This window comes from Glycine soja, chromosome 4, assembly GCF_004193775.1.
Source record: "Glycine soja cultivar W05 chromosome 4, ASM419377v2, whole genome shotgun sequence".
NCBI classification, from domain to species: domain Eukaryota; kingdom Viridiplantae; phylum Streptophyta; class Magnoliopsida; order Fabales; family Fabaceae; genus Glycine; species Glycine soja.
The window spans coordinates 7,393,632-7,413,483 of record NC_041005.1 but is presented as its reverse complement, the minus strand read 5'-3'; the positions used below and the strand labels follow the sequence as shown (position 1 = coordinate 7,413,483).

The following is a 19,852-nucleotide window of genomic DNA, read 5'->3' as shown; positions in this document are numbered from 1 at the left end:
TATCCTTAATCGACGACATATCACATTTGAATTATTTGATTTGATACATCGTAATCTTATCTTACTTTATTCTTAGAGGCTATAGCATAGCATTCGTTGCAAGGCCCATTAAGATTTTGGTGGATCTTACAACGTGGTATCTTGATTTGGATCGTGTAAAAACTAGACGCGTGGGTTATTGCAGGTTTTATTGATTCAGATTTACGATGATTTGGAATTAATTTTTTACACCTAAAGTCTGTCCATGCAGGTAGAAATTTCTTCCAAACCACAATCCCCTAACTTACATTTTTCCTTCTCATTTTCCATCTTCGTTCTAAAAACCTAGAATACTCCATCTAGAAAGAAACACTTGACCCGTAAGTGGTCGCAGTTGTATTTAAATTAGTATTAGTTTAGTATTTTCTTGCCTACTCAAAAATATTTTTCTGCCCTTGCTGCTTATGCTATCGATTAATTGGGTGCGCTTCGGGTTTGTCCCACCATTTACCGTTTTAGGTTCTAACAAATAACAATGGTAGACATAAAATAATAATTCTTTTTGCACGTGACATCATATTAAGATAACTTAATATTGGAGCAAAAACTTTATAGTAAATAAATGTTTGAATATAATGTGTTTTTTACAAATATGTTCAAGAGGGAGGTTCAGCTGTGGTCAAATCTGAGTTTGGACAGCTAGTTTATGAGTGCAGGAGTTTGCTAGCCCATAATCCATCATTTTTTTTATATTAGATTTGCTAAGAGATAAGTTACACCATCTCTACCTAGTGTCTCTACAGTTGCTATGATTAAGTATTGAATATTTTTTTATGAATGAAATGACAAAAATATATTTTAGTCAAAAAAAAATCATAGGAATTTTTCACAGATAATCAACTAATATTATAAATTAATCCCCAAGGTTTGTTATTATTAAACAATGGTATTTGACTTGTCAAATAAATCATTATTATATATTTTTTATATGTATGGCGCAACCCATCTACCAATACTGAGTCCCCAAGGTTTGTTATTATTAAACAATGGTATTTGACTTGCCAAATAAATCATTATTATATATATTTTTATATGTATGGGGCAACCCATCTACCAATACTGAGTCAGTGGTGGGTACTTGAAAGAACTCTGACATTTTAAGTTGGTATATGCACAAAAGAATACAAGTTAGGAGAAACATATGTCAAAAACAAATTTCCAACCATTCTTCCCTAACATGACTAAACTTAAAGTATGTAAATGTCTAAAGCCCATACCTTCTTTGTCTTTCCTCATGGATAATTTGTCCAACTTAACCAATTAATTCCTCTTCTGGAGTTTTTATTTAGTGTCCCACCAAAATAGTTCAACATCCTTAGAATTTCTTCTTGGAGGGATGATGGGAGAATAAAAGTGCTCACATAGTATGATGGGATTGTCTAAGCAACTGATTTTATGAGAACCTCCCTTCTAGCTTTAGGTAAGTGTTTTTCAGATCATTCTTGAGTTTGCTTCCAAAGTATATCCTTCAAGAAATTGAAGATATTTTTTTTTTCTTCCTTCCTATCATAGAAGACATGCCAATAAATGATATTATTCTCTCTCTTCTTGGCCAAAATATTTTATTCTTTGATAAAATTATAAGTTTGATATTTATACATTATTAATCGACTAGTTTCATAATTTTGTACCAAGAATGAAGAATTCACTACAACTACTAATCTTCAAGAATTAATAAAAACAAAGATAATTGAACAAAATCAACCGGAATATACATAAATTTTTAAGGAAAATGCTTATAATGTAAAAGGAATATGTTTAATTAAGTTAAAAATTTAAGAATATGTAAAAATAATTAAGAATTTAATTATTATAGAAGGTGTAAAAAAATTTACACTTCGATCTATTATAATTCAAAACATGTGTAAAGCATGTGTGACTTTTAATGGAGTGTATTAAATTAGGATTTTAAAGAATTATAAAAAAAGTCTTGTGATATTAAATTATGATTTTTAAATGGTATAAATAAGTCTTATGATATTCAATTAAGACTTTTAAGATTTTTTAATGAGGGTAAAAAAGTCCGGTAATATTGAATTATGATTTTTTATAACTTATAAAAATTCTTTTTTGGTATTTAAAAATATATAAATTTCGATGGATTATTTTTTAAAAAAGATTTCAATGGATTTTATCAGACATTTTAGTGTAAAACAACTATTAAACAATTTCATCTCAATTCTTGAGATTTTATTAGATTTTTTTCTTTATTTTATTTATTTGTTACTGAACTTTCTTTCTCTCATCACATATACCATCTTTTTTTTTTAATATTCTTCAAGATATGCTTGCCATATGTGTTTCTCCTATTATTTTAGAATAAAAAAGATGTCAAATATACTCATTCCCTTTGCATTTTTTTGTTTGTTTTTAAATTAATGTTTGTCTTATGTGCTAAGATTAACTATATTTTTCTTATTATAATCATATTCATCATGTGCTTGATGCAATCTTTTCGTGACGGTCACTAGTAATTCTTTTACAAATTTTTCATCCTCACCACTCCCTTTTAGCGTGTTTAAACATGTCATTGAATTTATTGTGAAATAATTATAGTAATTAAAAAAATTAGAAAGCCACCCTATAATTTTAAATTTTTTGTTTAAATCCAAAAAGTGAGAATGAGAATATTGCAAGAAGAATTAGTATGAAAAGACATAAAACTAAAATCAATTTAGGGATTAAAAGATTAAAAAAACCATATTGATTTTTCTTTTTTTATCCAAATCTCATCATTTCTTATTTTTTTTCATTAATTCTTGTAATTTTAAATGTGTTTTTAAAAATTCACAAAATCTTTATAAATCTACAAAGTCTTTTCAAAAATTCTTTAAATTATTATGATATAAATTCATTAAAATTCAAACTATCATAAAAGTCTTGTAAATAAATTTGATAAGTCATGTTATTCTTAAATAATCTTTAAAATTCACAAGATATTTTTATAATAAAATAACCTTTTAAAATCATAGTCCAATACATCTTAATGTGGTTAGAATAGTAGTCTAACTTTTTTTAAAGATGTCATATTTTGTGATCGATTGAGATCTAATTTTTTTTTACACTATCAATACATACCAATTAAATCCTTAATTTGAACAAATAAACAAATTGATAAACCAATTTGAAAATAATACTAGTTGAGATTTGAAAAATAAATTTTATCATTATTTTTTTAAATGGTAGAAAATTAATATTCAAACAAAATAAATAAAAAAGTATTAGAAAGGTGTGGTAAAAAAATATAAATACAAAGCAACGTTGAAATGAGTTATCTTTGTCTCTGAACCCCCTCGCCCCATCAATTTTAAGAACATAATAACTATATTTCATTACTATAAAGGTCTTCCTATTTTGCTTTATCTAAAATTTTGTTCTTTTTATTTTAAAACTTAGAAATTTGATTTTTTATTTTAAAAAATATGTAATTTTGGTTTAATTCTCTATTTTGTTTATATATTTTTTACATTTTAATTAATTAAATTATTTATTAATTATACTTAAGTAATATATTAAGTTTAGGGTTCAATGGAAACACAATATAAAAAAATAAAATGTATTTTTTTAAAATTCAATCAAAACAGTATTGAGGCCTTATTACATACAAGTAAATTATTACTGTATCATCATTATTATATATGATATAAATTTAATTATAAGAAAATTAAATTACAGTACCGTTAAATAAACAAAATATATATGTATTTGAAAATAGTGTTTCAAAACAAACACATTAATTAATTTGTATAAAAAAAGAAAGGTTAAATTAATTGTTTCGTTCCTATAGTTTTATGGTTCTTTAACTTTTTAGTTGAGAGTGATATTTTTAGTCCTTATAATTTATATTTTAATTCTTTTTTAATTTCTATTATCTTTTTAGTCTTTATAATTTATATTTTAATTTTTTAAAGTCTGTAATTTGAAAATTATAAAAACTAAAAAAATAAAAATCATAAAACTATAAAAACTGAAAAGATCACTTTTAAAATTATAGAAACTAAAAAATAATTAAAATATAAATGATAAGGACTAAAAAGAATACTTTTAAATTATAAAAACTAAAAAAATAAAAATCATTAAACTATAGAAAACAAATAAATAATTTAATAAAAAACAAAACATTAACACATTACCAAAAAGTTGTTGCCATTATTTGTACCATTGTAATCCATACAAAACATGTAAGAGCAAATCTGTAGCAGCTGGCTGAGCAAGCTTCTTCTGCAGTCTCTTGGCACAGCTAAATGGGTACGCGTGTGCCTTTTATTATTTTTTCAATAACCAATAATAATAATTTTCAAGTGATGTGTGCGAGTGTGCGTGCCTGCTAAAACCAACCCCCCCGCAAAACAATCCCACACTGACACGGCCTACAAACCAAACCCCTTCCGCTGCCGTAACCCTATTCGTCCTCCGCTCCACGGCGGCGCCGTCGCTCTCCCCTATCTCCTCGCGGCGTTTTCCCACGCGCCAACGCGTGTTTTCCACGCGTACATGTCGCTTTTCACTTCCACATTCCACATGGGTTTCGTCCATTAATTCATTAATTAGGGGTGTGTCTCTGACGCTCCTTTAAAGCGGCGTGAGGTTCGGTAAACCGAGATAAAATCCCCCACGCTAATGTCCAGAATAATCCCTAACTCTCGTCCATTCTGATTCGAGAAAAATAAAGATCTAGTAAAAAAACACCGGGGTTCACATGAACAGCCCCGTACTGTAACACCCCCTTCTCCTTTACCACCAGAATTAAATAAAGCTCGCTCTTCCCCGTCGTGGTTCTTCTCTCCAAATCGCTTCGATCTTTCGTTTCCGAGAGATTCCTAGGGTTTTCAGTGAGATTGAATTGAATTTCCGTACGAACGCAGAGAGATACAGATACTAGGGTTTTTGTTTATTATTAGTAATTTTTTTCCTCTTCCTTTCTGTTGATGGTGACTCATTGCATTGGTTTCTGAATCAACTTCCACTTTCGCAAATCCGAATCTCAGTTCCTTCAATGTGATGAGTTCTATCGCCGCCGGTGAATGGCTAGATTTCGTTTCCGGCGCCTCCGATTCCTCGCCATCTTCGTCGTCGTCGTGGTGTTCGCGAGTGACGAATTGGAGTCAGAGCGCGAGCTCTCGGTGACCGATTTGGATTGGAACCTTTTCCACCAGGACTACTCGCCGCCGGCTCCGCCGCCACCGCCGCCTCATCCGCCGTCGGTATCGTGCGTGGACGATCTAGGCGGGGTGGGGACTCTGGACACGACGTGCAAGATCGTGAACGACGTGAACCTCACCCGTGACGTGTACATAGCAGGGAAGGGCAATTTTAACATCCTCCCTGGGGTGAGGTTCCTCTGCGAGATTCCCGGGTGCATGGTAACGGTTAACGTCACTGGTAATTTTAGTTTAGGTAGCAACTCGTCGATTGTGACTGGGGCCTTTGAGTTCGAGTCGGAGAATGCTGTTTTTGGGAACGAGTCGGTGGTGAACACGACGGGGATGGCGGGGGATCCTCCGCCGCAGACGAGTGGGACACCGCAGGGGGTTGAGGGAGGTGGCGGAGGGCACGGCGGGAGGGGTGCCAGCTGTCTCGTCGACACGACGAAGCTCCCGGAGGATGTTTGGGGAGGGGATGCATATTCCTGGGCGTCGCTGCAGAACCCTTACAGTTTTGGGAGCCGTGGAGGGTCGACAAGCAAAGAGAGTGACTATGGGGGGTTGGGAGGGGGGCTTGTGAGGATGGTTGTTCATCAAATTGTTGAGATGAATGCAACTGTTTTGGCTGATGGGGGTGATGGAGGGACCAAAGGTGGAGGTGGCTCTGGAGGCAGCATCTACATCAAAGCTTATAGAATGTAATAGTTTTTGTCTATTTTTTTTTACCTTTTTTGGTTAGCATAAACATAATCTTGTTGAATCAGAACTACTTTCGGTCGGCATCTTGGAATCTTCGTTCTTGCTATATTAGCTGCTTTTTTTTTTTTTTTGCCTCTCGTCCAAGTATTTATATTCATTATTTAAATCGACACTTATGATCGAGGCATATTTCGTTAACTTTTATACAAGGTATGACTGATATGACAAGTTACTAGTTGTACATTTCTTTCGTCCGGAATCTTGTATCTGAGGTTCTTTGTTAGCAATTCTTTGTGTTTCCATGTTGTTGCATTTGAGATGTGGTTGTCTATATATATCATTATCACAATGAATGTGATGCCATATGTTCAAATTCCCAAGTATAACTTATATTTTGTAGGAAGCTAACTGAAGCTTAAGACCATAGTCAGCTGATGAATGTATATGTTTAAAACATAAAATATACAGTGGAAGGATCTTTTCTCCCTAATCCCTTATGTTAAAAATTACTCTTGTGCTTGATTGCAATTGAAATGTGATGTACATTTCATGAATCTAGTTTTTATGCTGTTCTATTTACCTGTTTTTTCTTTATGAGCAGGACTGGCAATGGGATTATAAGTGCTTGTGGAGGTAATGGTTTTGCTGGCGGTGGAGGTGGCAGGGTTTCAGTTGATGTTTTCAGTAGGCATGATGAGCCCAAAATATATGTGCATGGTGAGGATTTTAGTTTTTTCACTGGTTAGTTATTTCTAAATATACTTTTCAGGGAACATGCACGCTTGATTGCAGTTGAATGACATTCTCTGTCGTTGATTTGTTAATGACAGATAAGGCAAATGCTTAGAAATCAACCGCTAACTTTTTCCTCATTTTGCACTAAAACTTAGGTTGCTCTCTAGAATTAAGTTTCACTTGAGTTGCCAAATAGGATTTTATGATCTACTCTCTAGGCTATTCATCAACCTGTATCCAAATTTTTGGCCAACTGTGGTAGGTAGAGCAAGAGGTCATTTATTAATTTAATGAGTCCATACCTTTGGCCTATAGTTAGATGTCTTGAAATTCTTTTATGACTTTGTTGTTGTGTTGTTGGGACTCCAAACTTATCATCAGCTATGCTGATTGCAGTGGACAATTGATTTCTTATTTCAGGTGGTAAGAGCCTTGGCTGTCCTGAAAATGCAGGTGCTGCTGGGACTCTTTATGATGCAGTCCCTCGAAGCCTTATAGTTGATAACTTTAACATGACAACTGATACAGAGACACTTCTATTGGAGTTTCCAAATCAACCCCTTTGGACTAATGTTTATGTTCGAAATAAGGCTAGGGCCACAGTTCCATTGCTTTGGAGTCGTGTACAGGTTTGTCAAATGAAGATATATAAATTAGTTGGATAATCTCCTTGCTGATTTTCTGTGAATCAACTCCTTTTTTCTCTTCCTTGTTTACTGACACCTGACATTCTGCCCCCCTGTTTTTGCTTCTATTTGCAAGTTTTTTTTATATCAATTTTGAAATTCGTTAGAAAACTCAAGATGAGCATGTGAGCACTTTTGAGTACCTCCAATGAAACCAGGAACGTTTTTGAAAAGATAATTTACTGTTCTACTTTTACCCACTACCCAGTTTGATCAGCTATGTACCTGTTAAATCCTGATCGTTCTTGCCAAAGTTGGCCCCCCTCAAAGAAAGCCAAGTACTGAAAAGCAACTCTGCAGTTGTCGATTTGGACTTTAGATGTTTTTAATTAACTGCTGAGCCAAATTTAGTATCTCCCACGGACAAAATTGTTGAAGATTAAAGCAACGAAGAACCAAAGACAATAACTTCTTGATGTGTGTGTTTTCATATGCCTTTATATATATAAATCTTTCTTCAAAACTCTAATGTATTTGGGAGGATGAGTGATGTCTTGATTAGATATGCAGTGTAATAGGAACTTGGCTCCCTGCTAGTATTCTGGGTTTGCTGCTTCTTAGAGAGGATGCCTCTGTCTTTGTATTATTTTTTGTTAAAAGGTTTTCTGTTTATATTTGCTTTCCTTTCTAATGAATTCTGTCATCCTAAAAAATTGGTAAGTTTCCTCCCCTCCCTGTCTTCCTTCATATTGTGATCCATGTTCTTTAATTTTAATCTGTTTTGAAAAAAAAATGTTTATGGCATGTGAGGGCTTTTGTTCAACCGTCTTTTCCTTTTATTCATTATATAGGTACAAGGACAGATAAGTATCTTGCAGGGTGGGGTGTTGAGCTTTGGGCTACGACACTATGCTACATCAGAGTTTGAGTTATTGGCTGAAGAATTGTTGATGAGTGATTCTGTGATGAAGGTAGTTGGAATCTATAAGTGTTTATTTAGTAGATCTTGTTTCTTGAGAGACATTGTTGACTCCTAGTTCCAGTATCTGTTGCATCTTTGAATTGTGCTGTAGAACTAGTAAACATAAAGTAGCATATCATACATAGGCTGCTCTCATTTTTTTATACTGCTAATAGTCACTGTACAATGTCATTTTCTGATGCTTTACTCTTGAAATTTTATGAAAAAGGTATATGGTGCTCTACGTATGTCTGTAAAAATGTTCTTGATGTGGAACTCAAAAATGCTCATAGATGGCGGGGAAGATATAACTGTGGCAACTTCTTTACTTGAGGCTAGTAATTTGATTGTTCTCAGGGTATTTGACAACTCCTTGACTGGACAATACTATTGCATGTGTTATCTTCAAATTTGACTCATCAGGTTTCATTAACAGGGGGCTTCTGTGATACATTCTAATGCAAACCTTGGAGTTCATGGACAAGGTCTGCTTAATTTATCGGGGCCAGGAGATTGGATTGAAGCACAGCGTTTGGTTTTATCCCTATTTTATAGTATTCATGTGAGACATTGTTTTATTTTCACCACCAATCTACTATGTAATTTTGTATAGTCTTGTAAACACTTGATTTCCCCCATCTGATTTGTCTAGATTAATGAATTAGGAGATCTCATTTGTTTTTCATTTGATTAACTTTTTTCCCTACCAATCTTTTCATATTAATGGTTAACTGTAGGAGTGGGTATATAGACCTAGGTCCACGGGCTGGCCCGTTAAGCCTGTAGATAACGGGCCTCTTTTTCAAAAGTCCAATTATCGTATTGAGTTTTTGAGTCCGGCCTGTTAAGCCCGCAGACCTAGCAGGCTATCCGCGGACTCACGGACTACCTGTTTAACCGTTTAACCCGCTTTAGTCCAATGTGCAAATATTATTAATTTGTTATTTTAAGATTTTGATCTTTAATTTAGGTTGTTATTGTTATTTTGTTATGTTTAAAATGTTGATATATTTTAGTGTGATAGATTTTAGCTTAAAAAATGAAGTCAAATTTTTTGCTTTTAATTTTATTCATTTTTCGCTTTTTAAAAAATATTTTTTTCAAATTAATTGTGGACCAATCTGTTTATCCGTGGGCTTTTGTGGATTGAATATGGACCCTAAAATAAAGTCCATTTATTTCGTGGATCAGGCTTATCCGGCCAGTCTGAAATGTGAGCTTCATGGGTCAGACCAGTCTGTATACCCACCCCTAATTTATTGTAGGGCATTTTTTTCCCACCAATCTTTTCATTTGTTTTTCTTATTAATTTGTAACATGTTTCTTCTTTTTTTTAATGGTTAACTGTCGGGCATTTCTAGTGGTGTGCTATTTTGTTCAGTTTTTAAAATAGAAAACAATCTAGTACAGTATTGAATATTCTAATACTACTCAATTGTTATTTGTTAATACCTTTTGGTTATTATTAGTATAATGAAATGATACAAAGAAATTTTCCTTCTGGTCAAAACATAATTCACTTGAACAATGAAATTTTGATATAGTATAGCTCTTCTATTAACATTTATCAGACAAATCTAACCTTGAGCTGAACATCAAAGAGATGATGATATGGAGACAATCCTATTATGTGCTGATCTAAAGCCAATGAGAACTCCTAAAATTTAACCATTTTGCTCCAACCAAATATCCAAAAGCAATGCATATAAAGCTTAACTACAAATTTTCATCGTTGTTATACCTTCCAAAATTTCTATAGCCAATCCAAAGAAACTGGTTTTTTTGTGTCTATGCTAAAAAATGATGAAAACAGAAACAGAAACTCTCTGAGGAAAATATCATAATGACTACTGAACATGGACAGTAGCTCTCTTTACATCTTGTCAGGATCTTGGGCTTTAGGTGCAATGGACTGTTCTTGTCCATTGTGCCATTCTTTTGGTGGCTTAGCTGCACCCTTCTGATGTTCTTGGTTGTCTCAGTACTTTGGGTCTGTTTCTTGTTAATTCCATCTTTTTAAATGAAAACATTGTGGTAACTTTGTTGTTTTTGACATTAGCAAGTGGTGATATGTGCTTGTGTTTTGGTTGAGCATTATATGGTCTTACCTCTACAACTTGAGTTTGTTTTTGACATTTCTCATAGGTTGGGCCTGGATCTGTCTTGCGTGGTCCACTGGAGAATGCAACAACTGATGATGTGTATGTTTGGATGTTTTCAAATCATTGTTAGTTAATTTCTCATTATATTCTTTTATTTCTAGTTCTGCTAAATTTCCATACTTTTATGATTAATAGTACTCCAAAGCTTTACTGTGACAAAGAAGATTGCCCCTATGAATTACTTCATCCCCCTGAAGATTGCAATGTGAACTCATCCTTGTCATTCACACTTCAGGTACTTTGTAAAGTATTGGTGGTGTGGTACCTTTGGTTATACTAATATCTGCCTTTCTAATAGTTGAAACTTGAAAATTCTGTATGTTGGCTTTCTAGATCTGCAGAGTCGAGGACATCCTTGTTGAAGGCCTTATAAAAGGTTCTGTTGTTCATTTCCACAGGGCAAGGACCATAAGTGTTGAATCTTCTGGAACAATATCTGCCTCTGGAATGGGTATGCTTCTTTGTTGTGCGTGAGGTTGTTGTGACTTTTTGATTCAAATAGCTGCAGTTCCTATATTGATTATGTTAAAAAAAATTGCAGGCTGTACTGGTGGTTTGGGCCATGGAAATACTCTAAGTAATGGTATTGGCAGTGGTGGTGGGCATGGTGGTACCGGTGGTGAAGCATTTTATAATGATAATCATGTTAAAGGTGGCTGTTCATATGGGAGTGCAACCCTGCCCTGTGAACTTGGTAGTGGAAGTGGAAATGGCAACTCTACTGGAACCACAGCTGGGGGTGGTATCATAGGTAAGCCCAAGTTTATGTTTGGGTCAGTTAATGTTTCTTTATGAATAATAGAAGATGTTGATTGCCACAAGATCTCTTTTTAAATTCATATTCTTGTGTTGTATTTTCTGTTAAACAGTTGTTGGATCATTAGAACATCCTTTGTCAAGTTTGTCCATTCAAGGTTATGTAAAAGCTAATGGAGGAAATTTTGAACCGCAAATCAGAAACGAAAAATTTGCAATATTTGACAATTTTACTGGAGGTCCCGGGGGTGGATCTGGTGGCACTATACTAATGTTTCTCCATATGCTCACCATTGGGAAATCAGCTGTTCTTTCTAGTATGGGGGGATATAGCAGTTCTAATGGAAGTGGTGGTGGAGGTGGTGGAAGAATTCATTTTCATTGGTCCGACATTCCCACTGGTGATGTTTATCTGCCAATTGCTAGTGTGAAAGGAGACATTCAGATCTGGTATGTCTATTGCAAGCTTTTGCTGCAATTCTACCATTTTTTTTCCTTCTGATTGTGCATAATATCTTTGGCTTCAATCAAGTGTGCAAGAAAGAATTTGTTGTTGTGTCTTATTGTGCCCACATCTGCGGAAGAATGTAAGCCAAGCTGTTTGAGCTTGTAGTCTGTTTTTTTTATTAGTCAAACATAGCTCCATTTTTAACAAAAAATAGTCACCGTGTCTGATGTTATCTTTGCTATCTTTTAAATAACTGTTGTTGATGTTAGTTTCATTTCATTTCTATCCTTTCCTTGTATCTCCAACGGAGTTTATTTATTCTTTTCCTTCCCTATCATCATGGTAACAGCTTCTTAGATAGGCATCCTTGCAGAAGAATAATATTATTATGAGAAAGCAGTTAACTATGTTTTTTGTTTTATGTTGGAAATTGAAGTATGATTAAAGAGATAAGCTCATCTGGAACAAGGATAGGCATCCTCAGGAGCTGGAAAAAGTTTTTTTAAAAAAAGAAGCAAAAATAAATAAAGGAAACCTTGGAAGCAGCAAGGCTGCCCAATACCTTTGAGTGTATAAGAGATGGATGCTCCTTAAAACAGCCTTGGGAAGAACACACGAGAGAGTATGAACATAACCCTATCCTAGACCAAATTTAAGGGCAACAAAATGCCCTTAAAGATTTGTGCACCCTGCTGCAGCCAGATGCACTTGATAATTGCCAAGTTAACACTTTTGGCCTTTCTACTCTAGTCAAACCCTCTTAACTGGACCCTAAAAGGCTGCTCTAGCATAGAAGGACAGTCACAGTGGTCATCACTCATTTCAGATCCTGAAATGTTTGAGGTCTGTGAAACTGTAGCAAACTTTTTCTGTTAACCTTTTAGGCCAATGTATTTCTTTTTCTTGAGTGCGGGGGTTGTAATTATAGAACTTTTTGCTTTTCATTGTTTGCTTTGGTGTTATAAACTTGTAACTTTTAGCTCGCATTTTTTAAGAATTTAATTGGAATAGACAATATAAAGATTTTTTACACTCGTTCAATTATGAGTTGTCATGTATGATTAGATTGTTAACTTTTGTGATGATTGCTTTAAAAGTCATATCTAGGATAATTTCTCGTAGGTTGGTAGTGTAAAAATCCTACAGTCAGTGTATCAAAATTTAATTCTTATTTTAGTCCCAAAATAATTTTTAGTGTGTATATGCTAATGGTAATTATTCCTCTCATGAGGACATGGACATGTTTCTCTTGGGGTTGGAGGGGAACTATGTACAGCTTCAGGGGGTGATTGCAGTCCCTAACTTTTGAAAACTTTAAAATATCCCCTCTTTTTTGTATGAATTTATCAATTTTTTTTTCTGTTAAACTTTTCTATTTTAGCTCTCTATTTCATTTCAGTTTCTGCCATTGCTTTTTGTTTGTGTCATAATGGCAATTTCAGAACTTCATAATTTTATCTGATTATGATAGGGGAGGAAAGGGTAAGGGCCAGGGTGGCTCTGGAGCAAATGGAACCATAACTGGGAAGGCTTGCCCCAAAGGGTTGTACGGTACCTTTTGTGAGGTATTTTTTCTTTCCACTTCCCCCAATTCTGTTGTGTGCTCTAGCTAGGCCTTTTGATCTTGGATTTCCATATTTGTTGGATGTGTGACCTCATTCTTTGTCCTGGTAGTTTGTCTAAATCTGTTACTTTTAATGGTTAAATGTATGTGGAGGGATATTAGTTTTATCATAATGGTCATCATCACTATTTAGGTTATGCATTATTTTTTTCCAGCCTCCATATGGTGGTTGGCTTATGAAGCCAGGTTGACAAGACTCTGGTATTTTGATCATATTTCTGGCAATGAGATACTGTAAAATCAAAAGAGAAGCTGACCTTTATTTGGGGGACCAATAGTGAATATTGGTGAAAATATGTTATGTTTCTGATTACATGTCACCCCCAAAAATCTGTAGGTGTTTCAATATTTATGTTTTGTTTTCTAAGTTTAGTTTCCCTATTAGAAGGAGCTATACTCCACTGTTTCTTACTTGTAAAAGTTAGTTCATATCAGAATGGTATGTTAATTTAATTCTATTCTGTCCCATTACATACCTTTCTGTTCCATTACACACCCATCGTCAGATATTACACCAACCTTTGTATTTTGGTGAAAAATATTCCTTGAAGTCTTCTATTTGCAAAGCTTTAGCACTGCAGTGTTTAAAGACTTTTGGGGCTGAAGAGGCCAACGGACTGGGTTGTTTGTTTTAGTTGAGGCATACTGTCTTTTCTTTTCTTAATTTTTCTACTGTGCCAAAAATATAGTATATTTCTATGAAGCACCAATACTTCAATTTGCTTTCAAGCTTTATATAAGGTTGGAAAAGGGAAATTTTGTCCTTGCAATGCATAGCTCTATGACTACTTAATACTATATTGAAAAAGGTCCGTCTCATACATGTTACCAGGATAGTATAGATTTAAGGGTGTCATGACAGTTGTGCTGGTGTTGAAGGATTTTGTATGACTGAACTAAATAAAAGCCTAGAAGCTTGAAATGTGCTGCTAATAAGTATTGGCAGAAGATGAGTGCTGGATTTGACTGCAGATGACTGGGGAAAAAATGGACTGCAATTTTCATGTGAAGACAGGAGACGGAGGAATGCTTTAACAGGAGCCCACATCAGCGTTTTAGCCTAAAGCTTGTTACCTCTCCTGTCTTTGACACTGACAATGACCTTTAATTTTGTAGTTTCAGCTTGCCTTAGTAGGATCCAGTGCGCCTTTTAATTGGATACACATTGGCTAGTAGTGTTTTAAAGATGAAAACAATTTATTTTGTTGCAATGCCATAGTTGCAAGTTTTTTGTTCATCATGCTTTGCCTGAGAGTAGCCTATTCTGATGTTGCTACTCTGTTGGTGCTGGTGAGCCACTTGATTGGATCTCACCTTCCTCTGCACCTAGACTGACCACTGCTTTGACAACACTGGATTAGAGGAGTCTTACCAAATTAATAGGAGCTTTGTTTTTACCCTCTTTGTCTCGTGTTCTTTTGCTACTTTCTTGCTTTCCATTTTTTGATGATTAACTGATGCTTGTACTTACAAATTTTGTACTCATAAGCTTTTACACTTCTTGCTTACCTCCAGGAATGTCCAGCTGGGACTTACAAAAATGTTACTGGATCTGATAAATCACTTTGTCACAGTTGTCCTGTCAATGAGCTTCCTCACCGTGCTGCTTATATTTCAGTCCGAGGTAGATTTTATAAGTTTAATGGATGATTACGTAAACAGGCATGCAAGAGACTTTTTTCTCATTCAAGTATTATTATATTGTGGATGCTATTTGTAAATCTAGCATTCATTTACTTTATTTATTCTTGGGAGTATGTGGTATAATGTGGCCCCATTCTTGCTTCATAGTATTTTCTAAAAGATACCCATCTTATTTTAATATCTGGTGCATCAATGCATAATTTGCTATCTTGTTTCTTTTGTGCAGGTGGTATTACTGAAACCCCTTGTCCCTACCAATGTGTTTCGGACAGATATCATATGCCTGATTGTTACACAGCCCTTGAAGAGTTAATTTACAGATTTGGTGGGCCTTGGCTATTTGGTCTTTTTCTTATGGGTCTCTTGATCTTGTTGGCACTGGTGCTTAGTGTTGCAAGAATGAAATTTGTTGGGGTTGATGAATTACCAGGCCCAGCACCCACCCAACATGGTTCTCAAATAGACCACTCCTTCCCTTTCCTAGAGTCACTTAATGAGGTTTTTCTCAAATCATGTGGTTCCTCTTCTGTTTCTTTATTCTGATATTTGTGAATAAAGATTAATATGCCCCTTAACAGCAGCTATTTTGTTTTTTTATTTGCAATAATTTTTTATTAATAGCATGATGATGATGTGTTATGTAGGTGTTGGAGACAAACAGAGTTGAGGAGTCCCAGAGTCATGTTCACAGAATGTACTTTATGGGACCTAATACTTTCAGTGAGCCCTGGCATCTGCCACATACACCTTCAGAGCAAATAAAGGATGTTGTGTAAGAAAGACATTTTTCTGTTTGATCATTATAAATCCCATGGTCTAAATTTGAGGATGTCAATTTTTTTATTTGTTAATTATATTTGCTTGGTTATGATTTTGTGATGGATATCTTCGAACATTTGACATGGCAGTTATGAGAGTGAATTCAATACATTTGTGGATGAGATTAATGCTATAGCTGCTTATCAATGGTGGGAGGGAGCAATACATAGCGTTCTTTCTGTTCTTGCTTATCCGTTTGCTTGGTCCTGGCAACAGTGGCGAAGGAGATTGAAGTTGCAACGCTTACGTGAGTTTGTTCGATCAGAGTATGACCATGCTTGCCTACGTTCGTGTCGATCACGGGCCCTCTATGAAGGGATCAAGGTTTGACTTGTTCTTATACTTGTTGAACCTGTGAACAGTGAAATATTTGATATTCAATTGATTTGCTTGTGTCGAGTTAGGTGCATCTCTTGATCTTGTTTTAATTTGCACTCATATGGTCCACTGTAAATGTTGAGTTCATAATTTAATGAAAGTGGGAGACAAAAATTTCTTCATAATTTTCCTATTCTGCCTGATGTCAGGGTCATGTATGTTGCAATTTTGAATGAAAGTGTTGTTTCATTAAGAATAAAAAAATATTTATAAGATAGCTTTTCAACTTCTAATTTATTGAAATCTGAACAGAAGTATTTAATATTAATGCTATGTCATAATGTTTAATTGACCTGTAAAATAATATAGGTAAATGCAACTTCTGATTTGATGCTGGCATATATGGACTTCTTTCTTGGTGGGGATGAAAAGAGGATAGACCTTCCTCCTCGATTACATGAAAGGTTCCCAATGTCATTGCCTTTTGGAGGTGATGGAAGTTATATGGCTCCATTCACCCTTCACAACGATAATATCCTTACCAGCCTCATGAGTCAGGTTTGTTTATCGATTTTGAGGAACTCAATTTTATGCACAGATGCACTTAGACACGTGCCTTACTTTTTTTTCCAATTTTCTGAATTTAATTATATGCATACTTTTAATGTTGTTTGCAGTCAGTGCAACCTACAACCTGGTACAGATTGGTTGCTGGGCTGAACGCACAACTGCGGTTAGTTCGGCGTGGACGACTAAGAGTAACATTTCGACCTGTCCTCAGATGGCTCGAGACTCATGCCAATCCTGCATTGAGTGTCCACGGTGTGCGCATTGACCTTGCCTGGTTTCAGGCTACAAATACTGGCTATTGCCACTACGGGCTAATGGTTTATGCTCTTGAGGAAGGTTATCCAGCCACTGGAGGAAGTGCTGACGGAGCTTTAAGAACTGAGGAAAGATCACGGTAATCCTTTATACTCTTGGAGTGCTACCACATCATATCTTCACGAGAAAAATAATAATGTTCTGATTATGTTTTAGATGAATGTGGTATGATTTTTTATGTATGATACTTCATAAGGAGTGCTAATAACACTCTTTCTAACACCATTATTGGTTGAAATTTATTGAAAACTACAAAATCAAAAGAGATTTATTAAATGAGAAGTGAGATCCACCAAAATTTGTAATTTCTAATAAATTCAGTGTGTTGTTAGCATTTCTCTACCTTTTAAGTGTTAATTATATAATTTTTGGTTTCCAGGGTCCAGAGTGTTATAAAGGAACTTCCTTTGGGGTTTGCAATAAGCAGAGCTCATTTAAGCCCTGGTGGAAGAGTTGAAGACAATTATATGAGGCGACTAATGAATGGAGCTGCTTTAGATGTAAACAATTTGCAGATGCTTGACGAGAAGAGAGATATCTTTTATCTTCTCTCTTTTATACTTCAGAATACAAAACCTGTTGGGCATCAGGTATCTCTTGTATTGATAGTTTCTACTGATTTAATAGACAAAATTGCTTGCATCATTTGATAACTGATTTCTTTATTTTTTCTTTTCCTTTATGTGTTGCCTGCAGGATCTTGTTGGTCTAGTAATATCAATGTTGCTTCTAGGAGATTTTAGTTTAGTATTACTTACGCTGCTTCAGTTGTATTCAATTTCTATGGTGGATGTCTTCCTTGTGTTGTTTATATTACCTTTCGGCATTCTTCTCCCATTTCCTGTCGGAATTAATGCTCTCTTTAGTCATGGACCAAGGCGTTCTGCAGGCCTTGCACGTCTTTATGCTCTGTGGAATCTTACATCCTTCATAAATGTTGTGAGTTATCTATTGAATTTCAGCTGATTACCATATTTGATCCTTCAATTTATTTGTTTGTCAGGCTGATGGACCTTTCCATTTATCAGGGTGGAATATAGTAATATGGATTATATTTTTCTGGTTTTAACTGGGGATCTCGTGTCATTTGTCACTAGGTTGTTGCATTTCTTTGTGGATATATACATTACAACTCTCAATCGTCTTCCAGTAAAAGACACCCGAGCATTCAGCCATGGAGTATCATGTAAGGGTATTCTTAACTTCGTTAAGAGCCTGTTTATTTATTTGGGAAAATCGAACTGGTTATTAATTTCTCAACTGTCTGGGGATGCAGGGACGAAAGTGAATGGTGGATTTTCCCAGCTGGATTGGTTTTGTGTAAATTATTCCAGTCTCAACTCATTAATTGGCATGTTGCCAATCTGGAAATTCAAGACCGTTCCTTGTATAGTAACGATTTTGAGCTGTTCTGGCAGTCATGATGTTCAAAGCATATATTCAACATTAACTTTTTACCCTTTTACCCACCTCTTCTCTCGATCCATCACATGTTCTGAGTACGGTCATCTAGAATAGGTCAAAGATTGACATAGAGATGGTAGTAGGATAACTCGAGGTGGGGAGAAATAGAACTACAGAAATCCAAAGTAGAAGTTGTAGAGGCATTCATTACTGTAACACCTAATGTTCAATAGTTCTTTTTAAAAAAAATTAAATTATTTTCACCTTGAATTCCAACTGTGTAAATATCAAGTAACTAAAGCACATTTTAGAATATGTTGTAGGTTTTGACTCATGACTACCTATTTTATTATGTTTATTTGGCGAACGGCTTCAAATTGAGTAGAATCGGCAGAGAATTTGGGTTTCTTGGGATAAGAATTGTGCTTGATTCAGGCGTTTTATTCCCCTCACCCCCCAAAACAGTTGTATTTTTTTATGGTATCAAAATTAGTAATTGTTTGTTCGTGAAATGGGTTTATATCTTGTTGCAATCAGACTACGTGAAATCCTTTTCTAAAATTTTCCTAGCAGTAACTTGTGTCTTCGCACCTCGTTGAAATATCTTCGACATGATTAAAGAAGAGGTAGTTAGCAGACTTTGGAATTTGTGCTGGTTAATATTGTATATTTCTGTTTCATTCTGCACGAACAATATATAAAAAGACCTCATAATTTTGTTACCTGCGATGACGGTTTTCTAGATGTGTTTATTTACTTTGGTTAAATTTAAAAGGAGGTGCTAGAATTATTTTCATGTTTTTTTTTTAATGAGGATTTTCATGTGTTTTAGTTAATGACATGGTTTCTGATTATGCTGTCGATGAGTTTTCTATTTTACCAATTTCCAGGTGGGCTTTGAATGTTTTTGTTGAGGTGGTTTAGTATTATTTTAGTTTGATTCATTTTTATAAAATTGCATATATATTTTTGTAGTAATTCAACCTACATTAGTTTTTAATATTAATGAAAAAGATAAAAAAATGTAAAATTGAGATTAAATTAAAGTTTTTTTAGAAAGTCGAGAAATTGAAATAACAGCTTTTAATTTTAAGAATTAAAATAAAAGTTTATATACTTTTGTTTTGTCCCTAAAATTTGAATTTCTTGAACATAAAAAAAGGGTGTTTCATTGGCTAATCCGTTTTCATTTTTATTCAAAATTTTATTTATAAAATGTTCATTTATATATTTATCAACTAATAGTTTGGGGGGAAAAATAAAAAATAATTTATAATAACTAATAAGCATACCAAAATATCAATAGCAATTTCAAATTAATGCCCGACGTGTATTTAAGAGTCACTTTCAATTCTACTCTTATTTTATTAGTTAAAGAATTTGAAGTGAAAAAAAAGTATTTTCTTAGGTGTTTTGGTTAGTGAGATTTTTTGTCTATACTGCCATAGTGTGCCATTGCCGTGCTTCTAATTTTGATATGTTTTGTGGAACGGATTCTCGAACAAACTTAGTACTATTGTACTGCATGGTTATGAATGAATTTTTATAACGCTTGTACAAATTAATATGCTTTATTTAATGCTTGCTT

At 34.4% G+C, this 19,852-nt stretch overlaps 1 protein-coding gene across 1 annotated transcript; it reads left to right on the top strand.

Annotated features, from left to right (window-relative positions):
* Positions 1-4,434: 4,434 nt before the first annotated feature.
* On the top strand, positions 4,435-18,776 carry LOC114409150. The gene is made up of 22 exons (XM_028372489.1): positions 4,435-5,881; positions 6,484-6,599; positions 7,038-7,246; positions 8,095-8,214; positions 8,434-8,562; positions 8,641-8,766; positions 10,350-10,405; positions 10,502-10,601; positions 10,700-10,817; positions 10,908-11,117; positions 11,236-11,572; positions 13,042-13,135; positions 14,710-14,818; positions 15,065-15,336; positions 15,483-15,610; positions 15,747-15,981; positions 16,345-16,533; positions 16,653-16,939; positions 17,240-17,450; positions 17,557-17,799; positions 17,958-18,046; positions 18,137-18,776. Exons 1-22 carry the CDS (start codon positions 5,064-5,066, stop codon positions 18,282-18,284), a joined length of 4,344 nt encoding a protein of 1,447 aa, XP_028228290.1. The 5' UTR covers positions 4,435-5,063; the 3' UTR covers positions 18,285-18,776.
* Positions 18,777-19,852: the final 1,076 nt, after the last annotated feature.

What these genes read in the sequence shown, in the direction of transcription:
- LOC114409150 (XM_028372489.1), top strand. Translation starts at nt 5,064, where the DNA reads ATGGCTAGATTTCGTTTCCGGCGCCTCCGATTCCTCGCCATCTTCGTC. An exon ending in TACATCAAAGCTTATAGAAT is followed by an intron (nt 5,882 to 6,483) that starts GTAATAGTTTTT and finishes CTTTATGAGCAG; the next exon opens with GACTGGCAATGGGATTATAA. An exon ending in TCCTAGAGTCACTTAATGAG is followed by an intron (nt 15,337 to 15,482) that starts GTTTTTCTCAAA and finishes TGTGTTATGTAG; the next exon opens with GTGTTGGAGACAAACAGAGT.